This window comes from Netta rufina (assembly GCF_964035555.1).
Source record: "Netta rufina genome assembly, chromosome: 2".
Classification (NCBI taxonomy): domain Eukaryota; kingdom Metazoa; phylum Chordata; class Aves; order Anseriformes; family Anatidae; genus Netta; species Netta rufina.
The window spans coordinates 142,417,157-142,435,520 of record NC_140124.1 but is presented as its reverse complement, the minus strand read 5'-3'; the positions used below and the strand labels follow the sequence as shown (position 1 = coordinate 142,435,520).

The 18,364-nt window shown below is 32.2% G+C and overlaps 1 protein-coding gene across 3 annotated transcripts in view; it reads left to right on the top strand.

Moving 5' to 3' along the window:
* The window catches only part of CSMD3 (CUB and Sushi multiple domains 3), a gene marked incomplete at both ends in the record, with an annotated part of 670,606 nt that overhangs the window by 503,380 nt on the left and 148,862 nt on the right, over positions 1 to 18,364 (top strand). For all 3 annotated transcript variants that reach the window (XM_084281281.1, XM_084281280.1, XM_084281279.1), the window contains one exon: positions 9,678 to 9,794. In XM_084281281.1, coding sequence (XP_084137407.1) covers positions 9,678 to 9,794 — 117 coding nt within the window. The remainder of the gene's footprint in view (positions 1 to 9,677; positions 9,795 to 18,364) is intronic.

Sequence of the window (18,364 nt, the reverse complement as noted above, 5' to 3'; positions counted from 1 at the left end):
TCTGTTTAAAATTAATTTGAAATCTGTGTTGCAAACATAAACAGCAGTGTTAGCAAAGAAAGCTGAGATGGAACAGATTACAGTAACTTTAGTTAATTTATCACTAGTTGTCAGATCTCAAATTTAGAATTAAAACCCATTAAAACTGTTAATGTAATTTCTTTTCAAACTGCCAATATGCACATGTACTCTCTCTCTCTGGATATTTTTGAGGCCTGTCTGGACACCTACCTGGGCAGCCTGCTCTGAGGAACCTGCTTTGGCAGGGGCGTTGGACCCGATGATCTTTTGAGGTCCCTTCCAACCCCTACAGTTCTGTGATTCTGTGATTGAATATATTGCACAATAAATGCTTTTGAGACTGTCGTGGTTTAACCCGGCCAGCAGCTAAACACCACGCAGCCGTTCGCTCACCCTCCCCCCTCCCTCTCTGGGACGGGGGAGAGAAATGGAAAGTGAAGCCCGTGAGTTGAGATAAAGACAGTTTAATAAGACATGAAAATAATAATAACAAAATAATAATAACAATAATAATAATAATAATAATACAATGGTGATAATAGGAAAGTAATAATAATATGTACAAACAAGTGATGCACAATGCAATTGCTCACCACCCGCTGACCGATGCCCAGCCTAACCCCAAGCAGTCCAGCCCCCTCCCCCCGGCTAGCCACCCCTATATATTGTTTAGCATGACGTCAGATGGTATGGAATACCCCTTTGGCTAGTTTGGGTCACCTGTCCTGGGTCTGTCCCCTCCCAGCTCTTACTGCACCCCCAGCCTGCCTGTTGGCAGGACAGAGCAAGAAGCTGAGATGTCCTTGGCTTGGTATAAGCACTGCTCTGCAACAATTAAAACATCGGGGTGTTATCAGCACTCTTCTCATCCTAAGCCAAAACACAGCATTCCACCAGCTACTAGGAAGAAAATTAATTCTGTTCTAACTGAAACCAGGACAGAGACAGTTTACAGTGTTGTTTAACCAATCTCTTGAAAACCTTAGGAGTTACAGGTTTTCATTCTAATATAGTGAAAATATATCCCCAGTTAACTCAAGAAAAAGCTCATTATTTGTAGGAGTGATTCACTCCTAATGCTAGAAAATTCATTTAGGTAAAGGGACACTTTAGGGATTTGCAGTTTGGTAGCAAAGAGCAGAACACCAATCATATTTGGATGCGTAATGCAGTCCTTAGAGGCAGATTATCCCCTCTTCCCTCCTCACCCTCTTCTACCCACCTTAAAAATAATGAGAGGTTTATTTTCAAATAAAGATTCGAGAAATTATATCATTTACCATCTCTCTAGTAATAAATAGATTTATGGGTTTCTGCACTCATGAAATTAGTGAGTTTTAAAAAGCTCAGATAATTTTAACTTTTGTCATCACAGTTGGTTTTGTTTGTTTGTTTGTTACTGCTTAATGAAAATAAGTTTTTCATATGCCCTTGTCTACTAGGGTTATGTAACAAAAAATATTCTCAATAAGAACCCAACCAAATTGTCTGTCAAACACCTTAGCTGTTCAAATCAGAAATGGCACTCTTCATAACATAATAGGAAGGATTCTTTCTTGAACCAATAAGAGTCCACAGGTGAATAAACAAATAATACAAAAGTTATGTGTCATCAAAAAAAAAAAAAACAAAAAACCCCCACAAACATATATATATATTTCTCATTGGAAGATATGTTTATTTCTTACAAAGAGATCTGTAGATTGCTACATATCTTTCATTTATACTTTCTCAAGAGATGTTTTCAGTCTTGCTAATGTAGCTAAAAATGTCTTAACTTTATTAATCTCTGATTTATTTTTATTTTTACACATCCATCATATAATGTTCTTTTCCTCCTGCTTTGTCAATAAACTTGAAAGAACAGGTTCTTTCATCAGAAGACCCTGTTACCTACAATTTTATTTTCTTTTATTTTTTATTCATTTAGTTGCTGATAGATAAATTGTTTTAAAGAGATTGTTTTCCTTCAGAAGTTCTAAATATAATATCAAAACATTGTTGCAGATGGTAAACTTGAAAAGCATTTTAAATTTTTTAACAGTTATTGTTTTTCAGCTGTTGGAAGCTATAGCATTGGTGTACTTTTTCAGAAGAATTAAACTGTTGTCAGGCACAGAGTAACTGCAAAGACCTATTCCACCTCCGTTTGTTATGAGCAGAAGCAGTTTCACTGCAAGGACATTAGCACAAAATATTACACTTTTTATTTATTTATTTATTTTTCTGCTGTTAGAAGGCTCCATTCTCAAAGTTTGCTATGTTAACTCGATTTTGAAGTAACAATAAAATATCACTTAAAGAACACACACACACACACACACACAAAAACATTAAAGCTTTAAAAAAAATGTTAAAGAGACAATAACATTTCACTTAAATGAAGGAAGCAACTCATTATTCATTATTCCTGAAGTGAGCTGGACTCCTGGAATTCTCTCTCATGGAGTTCCTATCATCAGCTGAAGCTAGAGATCTCTGGTGTACTGGGAAACACTAATGAATTTATGTGGAAGCTCCTCACCAACCTCCAGCTTTCATGAGCCAGACAGAGTCTGGCTCATCTCTTGTTCCAGAGGCAAGGAACAATGTAATCACTCAATGAGGCCTTCATGAGCCACATATACTTCCTCCAAAAGTAAGAAAATAATAATGATAAAAAAAAATAGTTCATTAAACATCACTTAAAAGTCTAGAAGACCATACCACACTTGACATTAATTTATACCACTACTACATGGTGATTTTTTTTTTCTTACAAAAAGCTATTTGGTGCTTTTTAATAGAAAAAAAAAAAATCATAATTATCTGCAATTAAGGCATTTTAGATTTCTAGATTCAGAATTTGGTAGTGCATTTGTTAAATGGTAATTGTCAAGATCCCAAATTTCAGCCTAATTTTGACCAGGTTAATTTTTAGTATAACTGCTAAATTATTAATGGCTGAAGCATATATTTATTTAATATCTGATTATCCTTAGCTACTAGACATTTTGACATCTACATGTCACAGATTTTGGTAATAAATAATTCCTGATTTGTAGCTCTAGCCTGCCTGGAAACACTATATGGGAAAGCATTTTGATTTATAGAAAGTGGCATTCTCACTTCTGAAGTTTTGTTACTTTTCTCTCTAGTCTACTTTGACAGTTTAAATAGGAGCTCAAGATTTTCTCATATGTTTCTGCACTCCACTGACCACATATTATAGACGTTGATTAACTCAGCCAGGACAGAAAGAGTAACATTTTTAACTTTTAGCTGATTACACTTTTTCAGAAATAAAAAAAAAAAAGAAAAAAAAAAAAAAGAAAAAAAGGGACAAAGAAATGAAGAACCTAAAAATTTGCTAATAGGTAGTATTTTGTCTATTTGGATAACAGACAGTATTATGAAGGAACATACATCACATTCTGCAGAGGAAAACTATAGGATATGTGAGCTGCTACACCTAAGTTCATACCAGAAAATTCATTGTGGACTTTCTATACACTTGGCAAAAACAACTTTAGTAATCTAATTTTAGGGAACAGGTCATGTCATTATTTAAGAAAACTCTTTAGAAATTGTTTAAATTGAGTGCGCCAAAATTTGTAAGTAAAAAAGTAATATAGTTAAATTTAGTAATCACTAATCATTTAATTGAGAAAATATGTTGTATCTAAATTTAGGCTAGAACAATTTTCAGTTCTATTTCATATCTTATATTCAGCTACATGAAATCTGCTTCTCATACCTTCAGAAAGACATTTATTTTTCATTTAAAGATTTCAATAATTGGAAGCTGAAGCACATTCAGATGCAAAGTTATTTGAATGTGTTTTTTGTAATTGTTGAGGTTGGTTTGAAAAGTAATCATTGATGAATTGTTAAATAAAACAATATAGGAATAATTCAATTAAGTGATTAATTGAATTTTATATATTTATATATACTTCTTATATAAAAAAGTTTTTTATATATAAAAAAGTTTTGTTTTGTTTTGTTTTAAGAGATACTTTTAGTCCTACTTGAAATGTATTGAATTATCTTTCTCTTTACTAAGCTACACAGGTTCTGAGTTCCCTGATTCTTTCCTTATAAGCCATGTTTTCTTGACTAATAGGAAAAAAATAAAGAAAAAAAGGATTGAAATTCATAATTATCTACAATTAAGTCATTTTAGATTTTTAGATTCAGAATTTGGTAGTACATCTGTTAAACAGTGATTGTCAAGATCCCAAATTTCAGCCTCTTTTCTTGATTCTGAAATATATGTGTCAGAACTCTTCCAAATTGTTTACAATTCAGATTCATTAAAGTGTTTTAATTTTGAAAGTATTGTTTTTTGCGTTTTTTCCCATTTTGCTCTTACTTATCCATGAATCTTTTTGCATGATGAGTTTTATCTTTCAACATGAAATACTATCCTTCCTCTTCTAGAAAAAAAATAAAAATAAATAAAACTACCCATCAAATTATGATGGGGAAGTCTGTGGTTTTAACATTGCCAGCACCCTTTTCTCATGCTACAATTAATCAGGAGTGATATATCTACATAACCGATAGTAAAAAGGTGAAGTACTCTCTCTTCTCTGCTTGGATATACTTAATCCATTATGACTGATATTCATATCTCTTATTCTTCCAGAAATCATCAAAAAAATCAATAACTTCCCCAAAGTAGTTATGAGAATATCTAAGCTTAATTGGTTTTACTAAAACTGTTGGCAATTATTCTATATCCTATTGTTGGTGGTAGAAGAGAACAATTTGTTTCCTTGATCTTTATCTCCATCACATCTTGGAAAAGTGATCAGTCTGCCTATGATCTAATTATTTTCTTTTGGAGAGTAAACTTCCAATTCTTTAGATCACAACAGATCTAACAGATTTTATTTATATATTTTTTTAATGCTAAAACAATACATGATGTTCCTTTTTTTGTTTGTTTGTTTGTTTGTTTGTTTGTTTTTCTGCAATATGCAGACACCTGCTTTTGGTTTGCAGTTTGTATATTTGCTAATATTTATTTTCACATTTGGTACCCAGAATTTCTCTGTATTTAATTTGTTATTTTTATTTTCAACTTTCTTAATCTCTCCAATTTATTTTCCTTAGTCAGCTTTTGTAAATTATTGAGTTCCTGAGGGCATTTCACCAGGTCCTGCTTACGTCTGTTTTAAATAATAATTTTAAATACCGTTAACATATATTGGCTTGAAATACTTTCTCATATTTTAAATCAATTTTAAATGGCATAATTAAATTGTGTTATTAAAATTAAAAGAGATGACAACTTGGAATGTTTCCATTTTCTTTCTGCTATCATTTTCTTTGGTACTGCTTCCTGCTACGTAATGGTACTCTCTGTCTCTCCTGTCTTTCTTCTCTCTCTGTATTTGTTGGTGCTTGTTGGTGTGTTTTTTTGTTGTTTGTTTATTTTAATTATTCTTAATGTATTTCTGTATTTCCAAACAGTAGTTAAAATACATATTCCTATGTCAAATTGTCTTCTCCACATTGATTGCATTGTCAAAACAATCTCATATGCTTCAGCACGTTCACATTCACATTTGCAGAATTGCAGAATGATCTCCACAAGTAAGGTATCTATAATTTGGAAGTTCAGAATAAATTTGCCTACCCTTTTTATCTGTTAAGATTTCCTTTGCATGATTTTTGTTTTATTTTATTGTGGTGTTGTATTGGTAGTTATATTTATTTTCTTGTTATCTGCATGTTAGTCTTAACCATTACAACTGAAATTATTAAGACTAATCTTTTTGGGTTAAAAGGGGTAAACAGAATGTCATTTTACTATAACAGACTAGAAAAAGAGTAATTAACTATTTAATGTATTCAATTATTTAAAAGGTACATCATGTCACCAATGAAGTATTTTACTTAAGGTAATCATTTAGGCCAACTAAATATTAGGTACTCTAGTCTAGGTTTTGAAGCAGTGACCCTCTAGATAAAAACTCAGTATCCTATTATCAGTTCTTCAGGTTACGTTTTTCCTTCTTTTTGCAGAGTTTATGCACTGTTATTCTCCATTTTTTATTATACTTTTAGCTCTGTAATCAAATTTATCTGCATGACGTAAAGCCATATCGCACCCTTCAGTTTTAAGTGATATTCCCTGTTGATTCCACTGAGGAATGCTGCTTAAAAAATGGATGGTGCAGTATGACAATTAAATCTGAAATTACAATTATATTGTCTCAGATCCTAACTGCAGGAGCTAGCAACTAGGTAATCTGAAAGCAGTAGTAGGAATTAAAAGCTTCCAGCAGCAGAAAAAAATACTTGGTAGAAAACATATGAATTTCTCCAATAGATAAGACATCTGTGCTTTATTCTCATACTTAGGCCATTATTCACAGTTCTTTTACTGAATGAAGGTTTTCTTTGTGAGTTCTTTCTTTTGTTTAAACTGTGAAGGCGTGATAGAAAACATGAGCAGTAAGCACACGGCAGGGGCTTTTAACCCTGTAATGTGTTCGTGGAGCTGTAGAAAATTGTTTTCCATAGCAGTAGTTAGGCATAGACTGCAGGGATTTGTGTTTCTGCTGTTATTTTGGCTCTCTGCTGTGATCATCTAAATTCCTTTTACAACTAGCGTTTGCTGAGATGTAAGGAAAGGTGTCACTGCTGATGATAACGCATATTATATTGTACTATTTACTGATGCATTGCCACAAAAAGGTAGAATTTAGTTCTTTGACATGCAAAGGGAAATGAATACTAATGATCAAGATGGGCAATCTTCTAGATAAAAATGCTTATCACTTTAAGATAGGAAGTAGGTGATACTTCACTGTTCTTATGATAGGATGTTTTCAAGGGCTGCAGGGAGTGCTATTTTACAAGAAAACATACCATTACAGTAAATTCAGCACACATACAAAAGGGCTTTTTACCATTAATGCTTAATAATGTTTAAAGAAAATAGTGTGAAATGCATCAACACACTTACTCTTATCACATTCTTATCACAATCAACTGCCTTTCTCTCTCATTAGTGTTCCATTGATGATCCTGGAAAGCACAACAAGGACAGTATACTGAGTATTATGGCATAAGTTAAACTTGGTGGGAAGAGCCTGTTGACTGGTGTTTTTATGATGAATGGTTACAGGCTCTTCAGAAGGTATAGGAAGGGCAGGTGAGACTAGGGGGTGGTGCTGTAGGTAACAAAGGGTCTGGACTGTATGGAGCTTGCAGGTGGCCACCCAATCAGGATGGTAACACCAATGAATTATTCTTTAAGGAACTAAGGGATATTTCTAGATCAGCTGCCCTTGTCCTTATGGGTGACTTTAACTGGGAATACCATACAGCTAATGCAAACAGGTCTTAAAGCACAATGGTGATAACTTTTTGGTACAGGTACTGAGGAAGCTGACAAGGAAATTAAGCTGAAATTAATAAAAGTGTGGAAAACTTGCAATAAATTTGATTTTTATGCCTTTGAAAAATAATGTGGTTTATATTTATTTATGAAAAAAAAAATGCATGCTTATTTAAAAGATTTTTTTTTGTTTCTTTGTTTAAATTCTGATACTTTTGATTTCAATGGCATTGACTTCAGTGGGATCATAATTTTACCCCAAATTTGCACACTGTTTTATATCTGCTAATGAATGAAGTATATTGATGATATGAGTGCTGGAGTAGGACAGTATTATTAGTATTTGTTGCAGTACCTTCTTTATTCAACTCACGGACAGTAGAGAAGAAAGTGGTGTAAGGGGAAGTAATTAGCTTTTTGGTAATCTTATTTCTCTAGCTTTAGTCTTTGTTGCTTATATTCTTCCATAATCTCTTCTGTTTCATCCAAATTCTGGAACAGAAAATTTTGAATATTTACAAGCTAGTAAGCAGGTCGTTTTTCATAAAAAAAATATACATGTATTTGCCAGATTCAGCTCATGAAGAATTTCTACTTTGTGTTTTTCAAATAACTCAAGGCAAATAGTTCCTTGGATGTGAAGCGCAGCCAAGACTGTATTGCCTCTTGGCAAAAAGTACCAATAAGTCTGTTTGCTAAACATCTTTTCATGAGGAAGCGTGAATTTCTGATATTTCATATGTGTGGATTGAGTGAAGACACTGAGATTATTATTTTAGCCATGGAAAACAATATTACATGAAAGTTTTATAGTGTTAGTGCTTACTCTGTAACTCAGAGTAGGTGTCTTGCATATTAGTGCAAATTACAGAAACCCATGCTAACCATGACAGAGCCTTAAAATCCATATAATCATAGAATCGTAGAATCATTAAGGTTAAAAGACCTCCAAGATCATCTGGTCCAAGCATTCCCTTACTACCAATATCACCCACTAAACCATGTCCCTTAGCACCAAGTCAAATCTTTAAATTTTAGCAATTAAAGACTTGTTCTCTTCACAGTATATTCTACTGTATATATTTTGTGTAAATTAGCTAAAAGTAGTCCTAAAATACGTAATTCATAGCTACACTAATCCATAGCTTGTATTTAGTATGACAAGTAAAGAGATAAAATCTTCTGAAATAATAGTAAAAAAAACATCCTTTTCTTCACTATAATTCATAAGCTTGTATTTTGAGAGCATATCACAAAAAATAGATTTCTATATGTTTAACATAGGAACATTGAGGACTTATAGTAGTAGTACTACTTTGAGTACTTATAGCAGTAGTACTACATTGAGTACTTATAGTAGTACTTATTTTAGGATCTCACTTATGTCTTAATGGAAGAAATATATGTATTCAAATGCATATGTTACCATTAAACTCAAAAAATATTTTAAAGTCTGAAATGGTTAAGAGAAATATTCTGAATAAATGTCTTTATTCCTTACAATAGATTCAACTACTAAATTACAAAGTGTATATTAGAAGCAGGTCATATCCGTAGGAAAATCCTGACACTTACTACTGTTTCACATAAATACACCTGAACACCTTATGAAGAAAGAGAAAAAAAAGCCCTGTGTCTTGCTTCACAATTTTGACTAAAGCCAAATGCTAACTTCTGTTGGTCTTAGAAAAATACATTGTTGTAGTAAATTGCATTGTTATTTATCTCCCATTTTATCAATTACTATAGCTATTAGTGGCAGAATAAACATGATATTTGTATGATAAATAAAATTGTTTGCTCATAAACTTATATGTATCATTTTATAAATAAATTAGATATAAATAATTGGTACATCATGTTCAGTCAAGGAATTCTGACACTCTTATTTGAGTAGTTCTATACATTACTTTGAATTATGAGCCAATTGGCAGGAGTAAGCATTTACTAGTGTGCTGACGGGATGCATAATCCATGCCTTTATCAGAATATAAAGCATTGTACAAATGAATAATAGTTTTGTATGCTATGAATAATAGCACACTGTGTCTAAAGCACATCATTATTTTATTAAGATGGTTGATAAATGTTAAAGAAAAACAATAACTGATCTGGAAAATAGCAGAGTGTCATCAGTTCTCTTTTGATATATGAGAAAGTCAAGCATACTCAGTACTTCAAATGATACATAACTTTATCTAGTGTAGAAGAGGAATACATTTTATTGTTATACCATATACCAACATACAACACATCACTAGCTGATTTTTTTTTTCCTGATATTATATAATATTAAAAACTGCTTATCTTCAATTTCTAGCACCCTGTGGAAGCCGGTCAACAGGCTCTGAAGGCACTGTATTATCACCAAACTACCCTAAGAATTACAGTGTGGGTCACAACTGTGTTTACTCTATCACTGTTCCTAAGGAATTTGGTAAGTAGATTTGGTCTCATTCAGATCTTTTTATCACTTGGGTGTTTTAAACACTTATGGATGAATTTTGTGATTGCTTTAATATTAAACATACTACTGTGAAAAGGTTATTTTAAAATGATATTTCTGTTGATATTTTTTGTCTAACATTTTTGTAGTACACTGTTTTCTCATAATACTTGCATTTATCCTTATCTTTTAAAATAATTGCCATTTGTTTATTTTTATCTCACTTTGACAACCAAACAGTAATTTAGAATATTGCTTTGATTATAGCCAAATGTTGCTTTTCACCCAAGACCATGCGCCAAAGACATAGATAGTCATGTAGCTCCAGTAAGTCCAAATAAGCAGGGGAAGGACCATTTGTATGAAATGGATGATAATATTGCTTTCAGAATCTTGGCTTCTCTGAATCATGAGGCAATGTCAGTATATCGTTTCCTGAAGAACAAAATTCAAGCAGTGTGCCTCTGTCTGTTTTTTGTAGACTTCCAGATCCTCAATCAAAACTTCACTCCTAACCCTAACATTTTTTTTATTCCTGGTGATAGTATGAATCTTTTAAAGACAACTTCAAAAAGACCAGCCTTTTAAATCACTGTTTTATCTGTCCTTATGAATGATTTTATCTCACTTTATTGTCCAGTAATGCTTTTGATGACTAGTGAGAGATTGTTGTTCACTTAGACTCCTTGGTAAGCAGTGTGTCATGCATTGAATATCATTTATTCCTGTACTTCAGATTTCTGCTTGATTATGTAGGACTTAATTTTGATCCACTGCTTCTATTGCTGTTCATTAAATAACAGGTGCCTGTAGATGGGAATGGGCATTTATGTTCCTTCATGTTATTAATCTTCATAATAAAATAAAAGAAGCATACACTTTTGACCTAGCTAATCTGATTTAGATAAACTGGAGAGATTAAATCTTCCCGTTTCGATCAGTCTAATACTTCTTAGATAGTTAATGCCACAGATGAGGACACTCAAAGAGTTACAATTTCTGTAATAAAGGATTCACTTGAAATGTTATTCTGTACTTTGTATCGTTGACATTCTGGATGGAAATGGAAATTTGTAACTTCTGCAATCAGAGGATAAGAAACTTGAAATGAAGACAGAATCCCAAAATGAGTTATGGAAATGGGGGGAAGGAAACCACACAATTACTAAAATCCTAGTATAGAACTTTCTACATAATTACTTGGAATAATTTGACAAATACTTATTTTCTTCCCACAGTAAGCATGTTAGGAACAGTATTAAGAAATTCTTCTTGAGCTGTTCACAGTGCTGATATATATAAAAAAAAAAAAAGCTAATATGAAATTGAGAAATCACAATTTATATAACTAACCCTGTTATAAAGGAATCAGTGAGTTATTGGGGATATGATATGATAGCTCTTTTGCTGTCCTGTCTCAGGATGGAAGTTTTATTTTTCCTGTGCTTAAAGAGCATGCTGTGACAAGAACACCAAGCATGTGTAAAATATATAATGAGAATTTTTAACCTGCTTTTGTGAAGACAGAAAATATAAATACTTGTGTGTTTAAAGGGAAAGGTAATAAACATAAATAGCAATAGCCATTCAAAAATGAAGGTGATGTCATACATTGAAGAGGCCAAAATAAGTGAAATAAGTGTAGAAGTATTTCCATTTTAGCTGCTTTTCTTCCATGATACTCTTACATTAACAGGGAGCAGAACTTCTTTCAACCAAAAGCTCAACTTTTAAAATGTGAGTCTTTGATTGAACTATATAGTGCTCTCTTCTCTTTTTTTTTTTTTCCTTTTTCTTTTTTATGTATTGTTCCCTTATTTTTTTTTCCTAGTAACAACCATTACAAACAATTCTAACAGACACATCACACCTAAGACTTTATTTAACACCTAAATTTTTACCACCACTTAATTTTAACACATTTTCAAAACTCAAGATAATTACTTGTTTCAGACTGAAATTTTAAAGAATTGAGTGTAATGAATATGTTGGATCTAATGGCTTTTATCTTTATCTCATTACAAATTATTCAAATATAGTTGCAGAGAAGCATATCTATACATTTTTAATTCTGAGCTCTTTAGGATCAGTTTTAGGAATTGTATTACCCATAATTCTGTTATTTTGGGTTCTGATAAAGAACATTGCATTAACAAAATAGTTTACATTAAATTATATTGCTTTGGTATATATGGTGTAGGGATCACTCACTGACAGGATGGTCCCCAAGAAATGCTATATGGATGCTTTGTGAATGAAGACATTAGATTTTGTCTTGAATCCAATTGTGCTTTATGACATGTAGATTTGTCAGAAATGATAGGACAGCAGCTATTAATTGAAAGAAATGCTTGTGAGAATGAATGGGTACTCCAGCAAAGCTGCTGACATAAAATAATTTTCAGTAATTTACATAAGGAAACTAGCAAAAACTCATGTTCCATAATCTTCCCTATCATGCTGGCTTTCAATGTGAAATACAGAATTCAAATATTTGCTTAATGGAACTTCTTCAGGAACTATTTTTGCATCCAATACACTCTGTGATATCTTAGAATAGATCACAATTCAAAAATCATTAGACAAGGTCAAGGTAGATAAGAAAACACACAAACAATGGAACTATATATATATATTAAATGTGCAGGAGGAAACTCATTGGCCTGGATTAGTTTTTGATGGAGTGAAAGAAAAAGCTATTTCATGTACAGCTTTTCTAGTTCTCATGCCCAAAATTCTGTGGAAAAGTCATTACAGTGTGTACTTTTTTTCACTGTTTCATTATTCTGTCATGCAAAATCATAGTTGCAATATTTCATACTGTGACAGGTTTAAGCCAGAAGATAAATTATTCACAAAAACACACAGTATGCCACAGGCAGTCTTTTGTAAACATGGAATACTCATCTTCTTTGATGCTCTCCCACTGATACTTTAAAATGGTGTAATGATTGTTAATTGTTCAACACTGAAATCCAGCACTGGTTACAATTAAAATGCAGATATTTAAGATTTTATTTTGTTTTCCTGATGCACATAAACTACTGTGTATGCTCTGCTCTGCATAACAATGTGGTCTATACTCCTGTTTTAAAATTAATATTCCTAACAGTAAAATAAATTTTATATCATCTTGCCTCAGCAAGTGGATTTCCTTTCTGCTAGAGTAAAAAGATAAATTGAACATAAACAGTAAGGTACAGAAATGTGATTTAGAAGAAAATTAGGTGACTGTTCTTTACCACCACTGAAAAATTTGAAATTTATGTCACTTTTTTTTTTTTTTTCCCTAAAAATAAGCTTAAAAACATACATATGATTGGGAAATTTTCTAGTTTCTATGGAGACTATAGTTGTTTTACATTTCCATCAAGATCTAATATTAAAGGCACTGTACTTGTACTGTAATACAAGCACTGTATTGACAAATACAACATCATTCTGGGACAAGGCTTTTTAAAATTTTGGTGGTGAAGGTAGACCTGGTTTATTGCCTTAGTGTAAACAGGGAAGTTAAAATCAGCTATTCTTTTCAGATTCTGAATAACATTATAAAGCCATATATACTTGCTTGTGTTCAAAGACATCTTTTCCTTGTGTCTTTTCTGCATTTGTTGTGTTATGAGATATCAATAAATTATTGTTGATAAGCAATAGAGAGAAGGAAAACAAACAAACAAATACAATCAACACCGTATTCATTTTTTTTATTTTATGAAAAGATCCTTGAAAGACTAATTTTTTTTTTTTATTTTATTTTTTTTTTTAATTCTGGAAAGTACATTCACATTCTGCCAGTAAAAACACACGAAGAGCAAATAATGCTGTTGACATGTGATTTCGAGTAGACATTTCACTGTATCTAGAATCATCATCAATTTAAAAGCCATGTCACACCAGAGTTATTTCAGTACTCATTGGATTTTGAAGTCAGTTTACATTTGCAAATAAAAAAAGATAGTCAAGGACAAATCATAAGTAACAGCATGTCTCAAGCGACAACCCCACATCAAGAGGGAATAAGAAGCAAATGGTATTTATGAAAATACTTAGCTGAGTAAAGATCTGCTTTTAATAACTTGAATCCATCATCACTGCTGTGTGCATCTTACTTTCATTTTAGAAATGTGACAGACATGTATAGAATGACATTTTTAAAATGTGGAGGATTTAACTCTACATCTTAAATTAAAATAGATGGAAATGTCTAGCTTTAATATTTTCAACCAAGCAATACTCTGCTGAATGGGAGGTACAGATCATAGAAGGCAATGTGAAAAATCAAAAAAGAAATGAAAAAAAAAAAGCTGCCATAGGGCCATAGGTATGAAATTTATTCTGTGAATCTTACTCTATTTTTACCCTCTTTTCATACAAGTAACCACTTCAAAGTCAGTAGGACTTTTGATAGGAATGCATTGTCCAAACAATGATCACTTGTCAGTGAAATGGAGTAAAACCACTAAGACTGCTCCAAATGCTTATATGCCTAACTCCATAATGTCTCAAGATGCTAATTTCAGGACAAAGGAAAGATTATTTACTGATTAAAATCAACAAATGATAGACAGCTTGAGCCCCTCCCCCCCTTTCCCCCCCCTTTTTTTTTTCTTGGCATTCTTTCAACTCTGTTGCACTACTGCCATTTTTCTTAACAGCATTCTGTTTCTGCGAGACTTTCAAAGGGTCTTGTACTAGTATCCAAAACCGTAATGTTTAGTATATTCTTAAAACTGAGCTTCAAGAGTTCAGCATTAAAAATGTGTGGAAGTCCTTTTCTGCATTTTTCTATGGACAACTAACTGATCTTCATTCATAAGTGGTAGTGTTATCTGTGACAGAATTTAGAAATCCTGGCCAGAACAAAAACATCATCGTCCGAAAGGTATCAGGCAGATACAGAAGTGTTTTTTTTTCTTCCCACAGATAATAAACCTAATTAAAGTAATATGCAGTCAGACATGCAATTGGTAAAGTGTTTTTTTGTTTGTTGATTGGTTTGTTTTTCTTTGATGTAGTATCAGCATGGACACATATTATACCAGAAAGAAAACATTTGCAACACTAGCATAAATGCTGCATTATGTTGATTTAGCTTGCTGCCAGAAAATTTTATTTGAAAATTCTCTGAGTAGACTGACCTGTGGCTGGTACTTGACTTTTCATGTGATTCTTTTGCCAAGTTAACTTTGAGAGATAATGAAGAATACTGAAGGGGGCAATACTGAATGGCATTAGGTTGCCTAGAGCCAGAAAAATATTCTTTACTAGAAGCGTATAGTACACCCTCCTCCCCCCAAGTGGAAATTCAATATTTGTATTGTGCATTCAGTATACATTTAATGACTGAATATACATTTATTATACAGTATTTTGAATAAAAATACAGAATAAACTACTTGTTTGAAACACAAAATATTTTTAAGGCTTGATAACATTTACTTAAGATTATTATATAGCTATATAATAAATACTATAAAAATGCATAGGATGTAGCTGATTATACTCTATATGTGAACAATTTGATATAAAATTAATTGTATTGCAAGACTATATACATCTATATTAGGAAATTGTTTTCCTATTGATGTAAAAAAATGTATTTGAAGATTTGGCATGTTTTAATGAGAAAGTGACAGAGGTGTATAGTTTTTCATTATATCTCAAACACAGAGCTAAAATATTATTTTTTACTTTCAGTCTATATGAATAAGTTAATAAAAATATATTGTATGTAAAATATGTATGAAGGTAGGTAGTGAATATATTTTTTGTCACGCTTTTAATATTTTCACACAAATTAGTATGTTACCCACTCTCTTTAAAATAGCTTCTTGTTGCGGTCTACAATTTTGGAATAACAAAGATGAGTGTAAGTTATATAACTATTATCTTCTGTTTTACTTTTCTAATTCAAAGCCAAATTTGTGTCATTTAGATGCTGACTATGCATCTAAATATCATTTTATATCACTTTCCACTTATCTATGAGTCTCCTCAGGGACTGGCAGGTTTTATATACGCAAACACACAGCTGGGGAGTATTTCATTCATTGGTTCAATACTTAACATGTTTGCCAAGTGAGCAGATGCTGGTAAGGCAGTCATCATAGGGTGACTTTTAAAGGAGATCATACAAGACAGTGTGTTTTTGAAGTAAAATTTGAAGAGATTTTCTATTTTAATTGCTTAATATGATTTGAAATTATTTTTTTTCAATGTTGCTTTTCGATTTTTTTTTTCAATAGAAAAAAAATTAAGCCATTAGTTTTGGCTCAAGTCTTAAGGTGTTTTTAATATAATGATGTCCAATTTGAAACAGACCACTAACAGATTAAGTTATTGAGTTTGATTATAAAGATATGTCAACAGTATAGCTGCCTCACTAATAGCCTATAACAAAGTGCAATGATGATAAGACCACATCTGTGGTATTCAAAGAAATTAATTTTTTCAAAATAAGTAAACTAAAGTGAGTACAATGCCAATGGATTGATAAAAGATATGAAAAAGAAATGAACTGGAAAAAAATATGAAAAAGATACGAAAAAAATATATGAAAAAAGATGTGAAAAAAAGATATGAAAAAGAAATGCATTGATAAAATTGGGGTGAGGGGGGGGGAGGGGGAGGCACACACTTTATGTAGGCAAATAGCATTCTACTAGAAAGATTGGTGGATTTTGCCCTGTACCTCTGTTATTAAGTTTTGGAAATAAAAACTTTTCCTGGTTTCAGAAAAGGATTGAGTAGTCATCATTACTTAAATGTCATAAATGTCACTAGATGTGATTTAAATAATCTGAAAAAAAAAAAAAAAAAAAAAAAGTTAAATGTATTTACAGTTGCCAGAATAGATATAAGCCATTTTAGCAAACCTTTTCTTCTTCTTCATTTTTTTTTTTTTCTGTATTTTTTTTCATTTTTGTAGCGGCAAAAAAATCATTAGGACAATCAGTCTAGAAGAACAGCTGAGGAATCTCCAAGTGCCTGCTCCATGGTATAGGAGTTTCAATGAGAGGTATTAAGGGACAGAGGAACATGGCCAGGAAATCAGTGAGGAGTCATTGGGGAGTGCAATCCAAGTTTCCATGTTGAAGTATGTTATATTTCAGTGAAGGAATTAGCTGGATCAGGTTAGGGTCAAGGAACTGCAAAAAGATCCTTTTGCAAAAGTCCTCTACTTATAAATCTTTCAAGTATTAGGCCCTGCTCATGTAGTTATAGCCCATGTTTCTCATCTTTCCTCTTCATTATATTTGTTTGGATATAAATTACTCTCACAGGTAAACTGATCTGCATTGACTTAGGTGTCTGTGTTCACCACTTTGTGTATATAAATACAATCTTCAACATTTCAGTATTTATCTGAGTGATTTTCCTGCAATTAACTTTGTTTAGAAAAGAAATAAAAAAGCATTTGCAGTTCTTGCTAAACTTTGCATAGTGTTTCTTCAAAACATTTGCAGTCCTGACTGCAGAAATGGGTGATTATTCTAAGTCTCACAACCAAATCTCTGAGCACTGTTTATTTTACTGAAGGAAGTAGGTTGCTTTCCTGTCTGTATACAAGTATTAATTTATAGTCATTTCAAAAGAAATGTTCAAGTAAATATTGGAATAGAACTGAATTGCATCTACTCTATTAGCGTAAGTAAATTTCAGGAAAATGTGGTTAAAGCCTCCAAGGGGAAAAAAATAAAATAAAATTGAAACCAGACCCTTGCATACATTTTGTAGCAAAAATAACCCCCAATGGTGGTGGGGGTTTACTACAGGTCTCCAGATCAGGAGGAGGAAGTATGCATAGCATCATATTATTAGATGATTTGGATGCTTCTCTTTAGACCATTTAGAATTTTACAAGCTCAAAATACTTGTTTTGAAACCCTTTATTTATTTATTTATTGGGGGGGGGGAGGGGAGGGAGGAGCAGTACAGGGGGGAATGTTATAATTGAAAGCATTGGCATAATGCCAACCTAATGTTGTGTCATATTATCAGTGAGATATTAAATCTGATTTCTCTGGTGGTTTAATTTCCTGTCGTAGTGTCCAAAACCAGATCTGAGAAGTCTTAACAGGAGCTAAGGTTTAGCATGTTCATGTTGTATCCAAAGAGAATAAATTTTCTTTTCATCTCATAAGTGAAGTTGTGTAAATTTTAGCATTTAATGATTTTGGTGATTGTTTAAGAGATCAGACTGTGAACAGGCTGACTGTGAAATAATAAGTACACTAGAAAATACAGAGCAAAGGAGTAATATGGTGGTGGTATTGAACCTCAAAAATGAAAGTCAGGTTTGTTCAGAGTTATAGCTTTTAGTATTGTAAATTTGAATAATTGATACTTATGCTGAGAAGTGTGATAAAATCCTCAGCAGAAATGAAAGACAAATACTTCTAACATGCTGGCTGTAGATGAAGTCAATTTCCATTAGTCACTCAGGTTTATAAAGTAGTTTTACTCATACTACTGTGATAAATGCAGAGCAACTAATATGAATTAGAGAAAGATTGGTGAAATTTTTCACCTTTATAATATTATTACAATTAATAGCA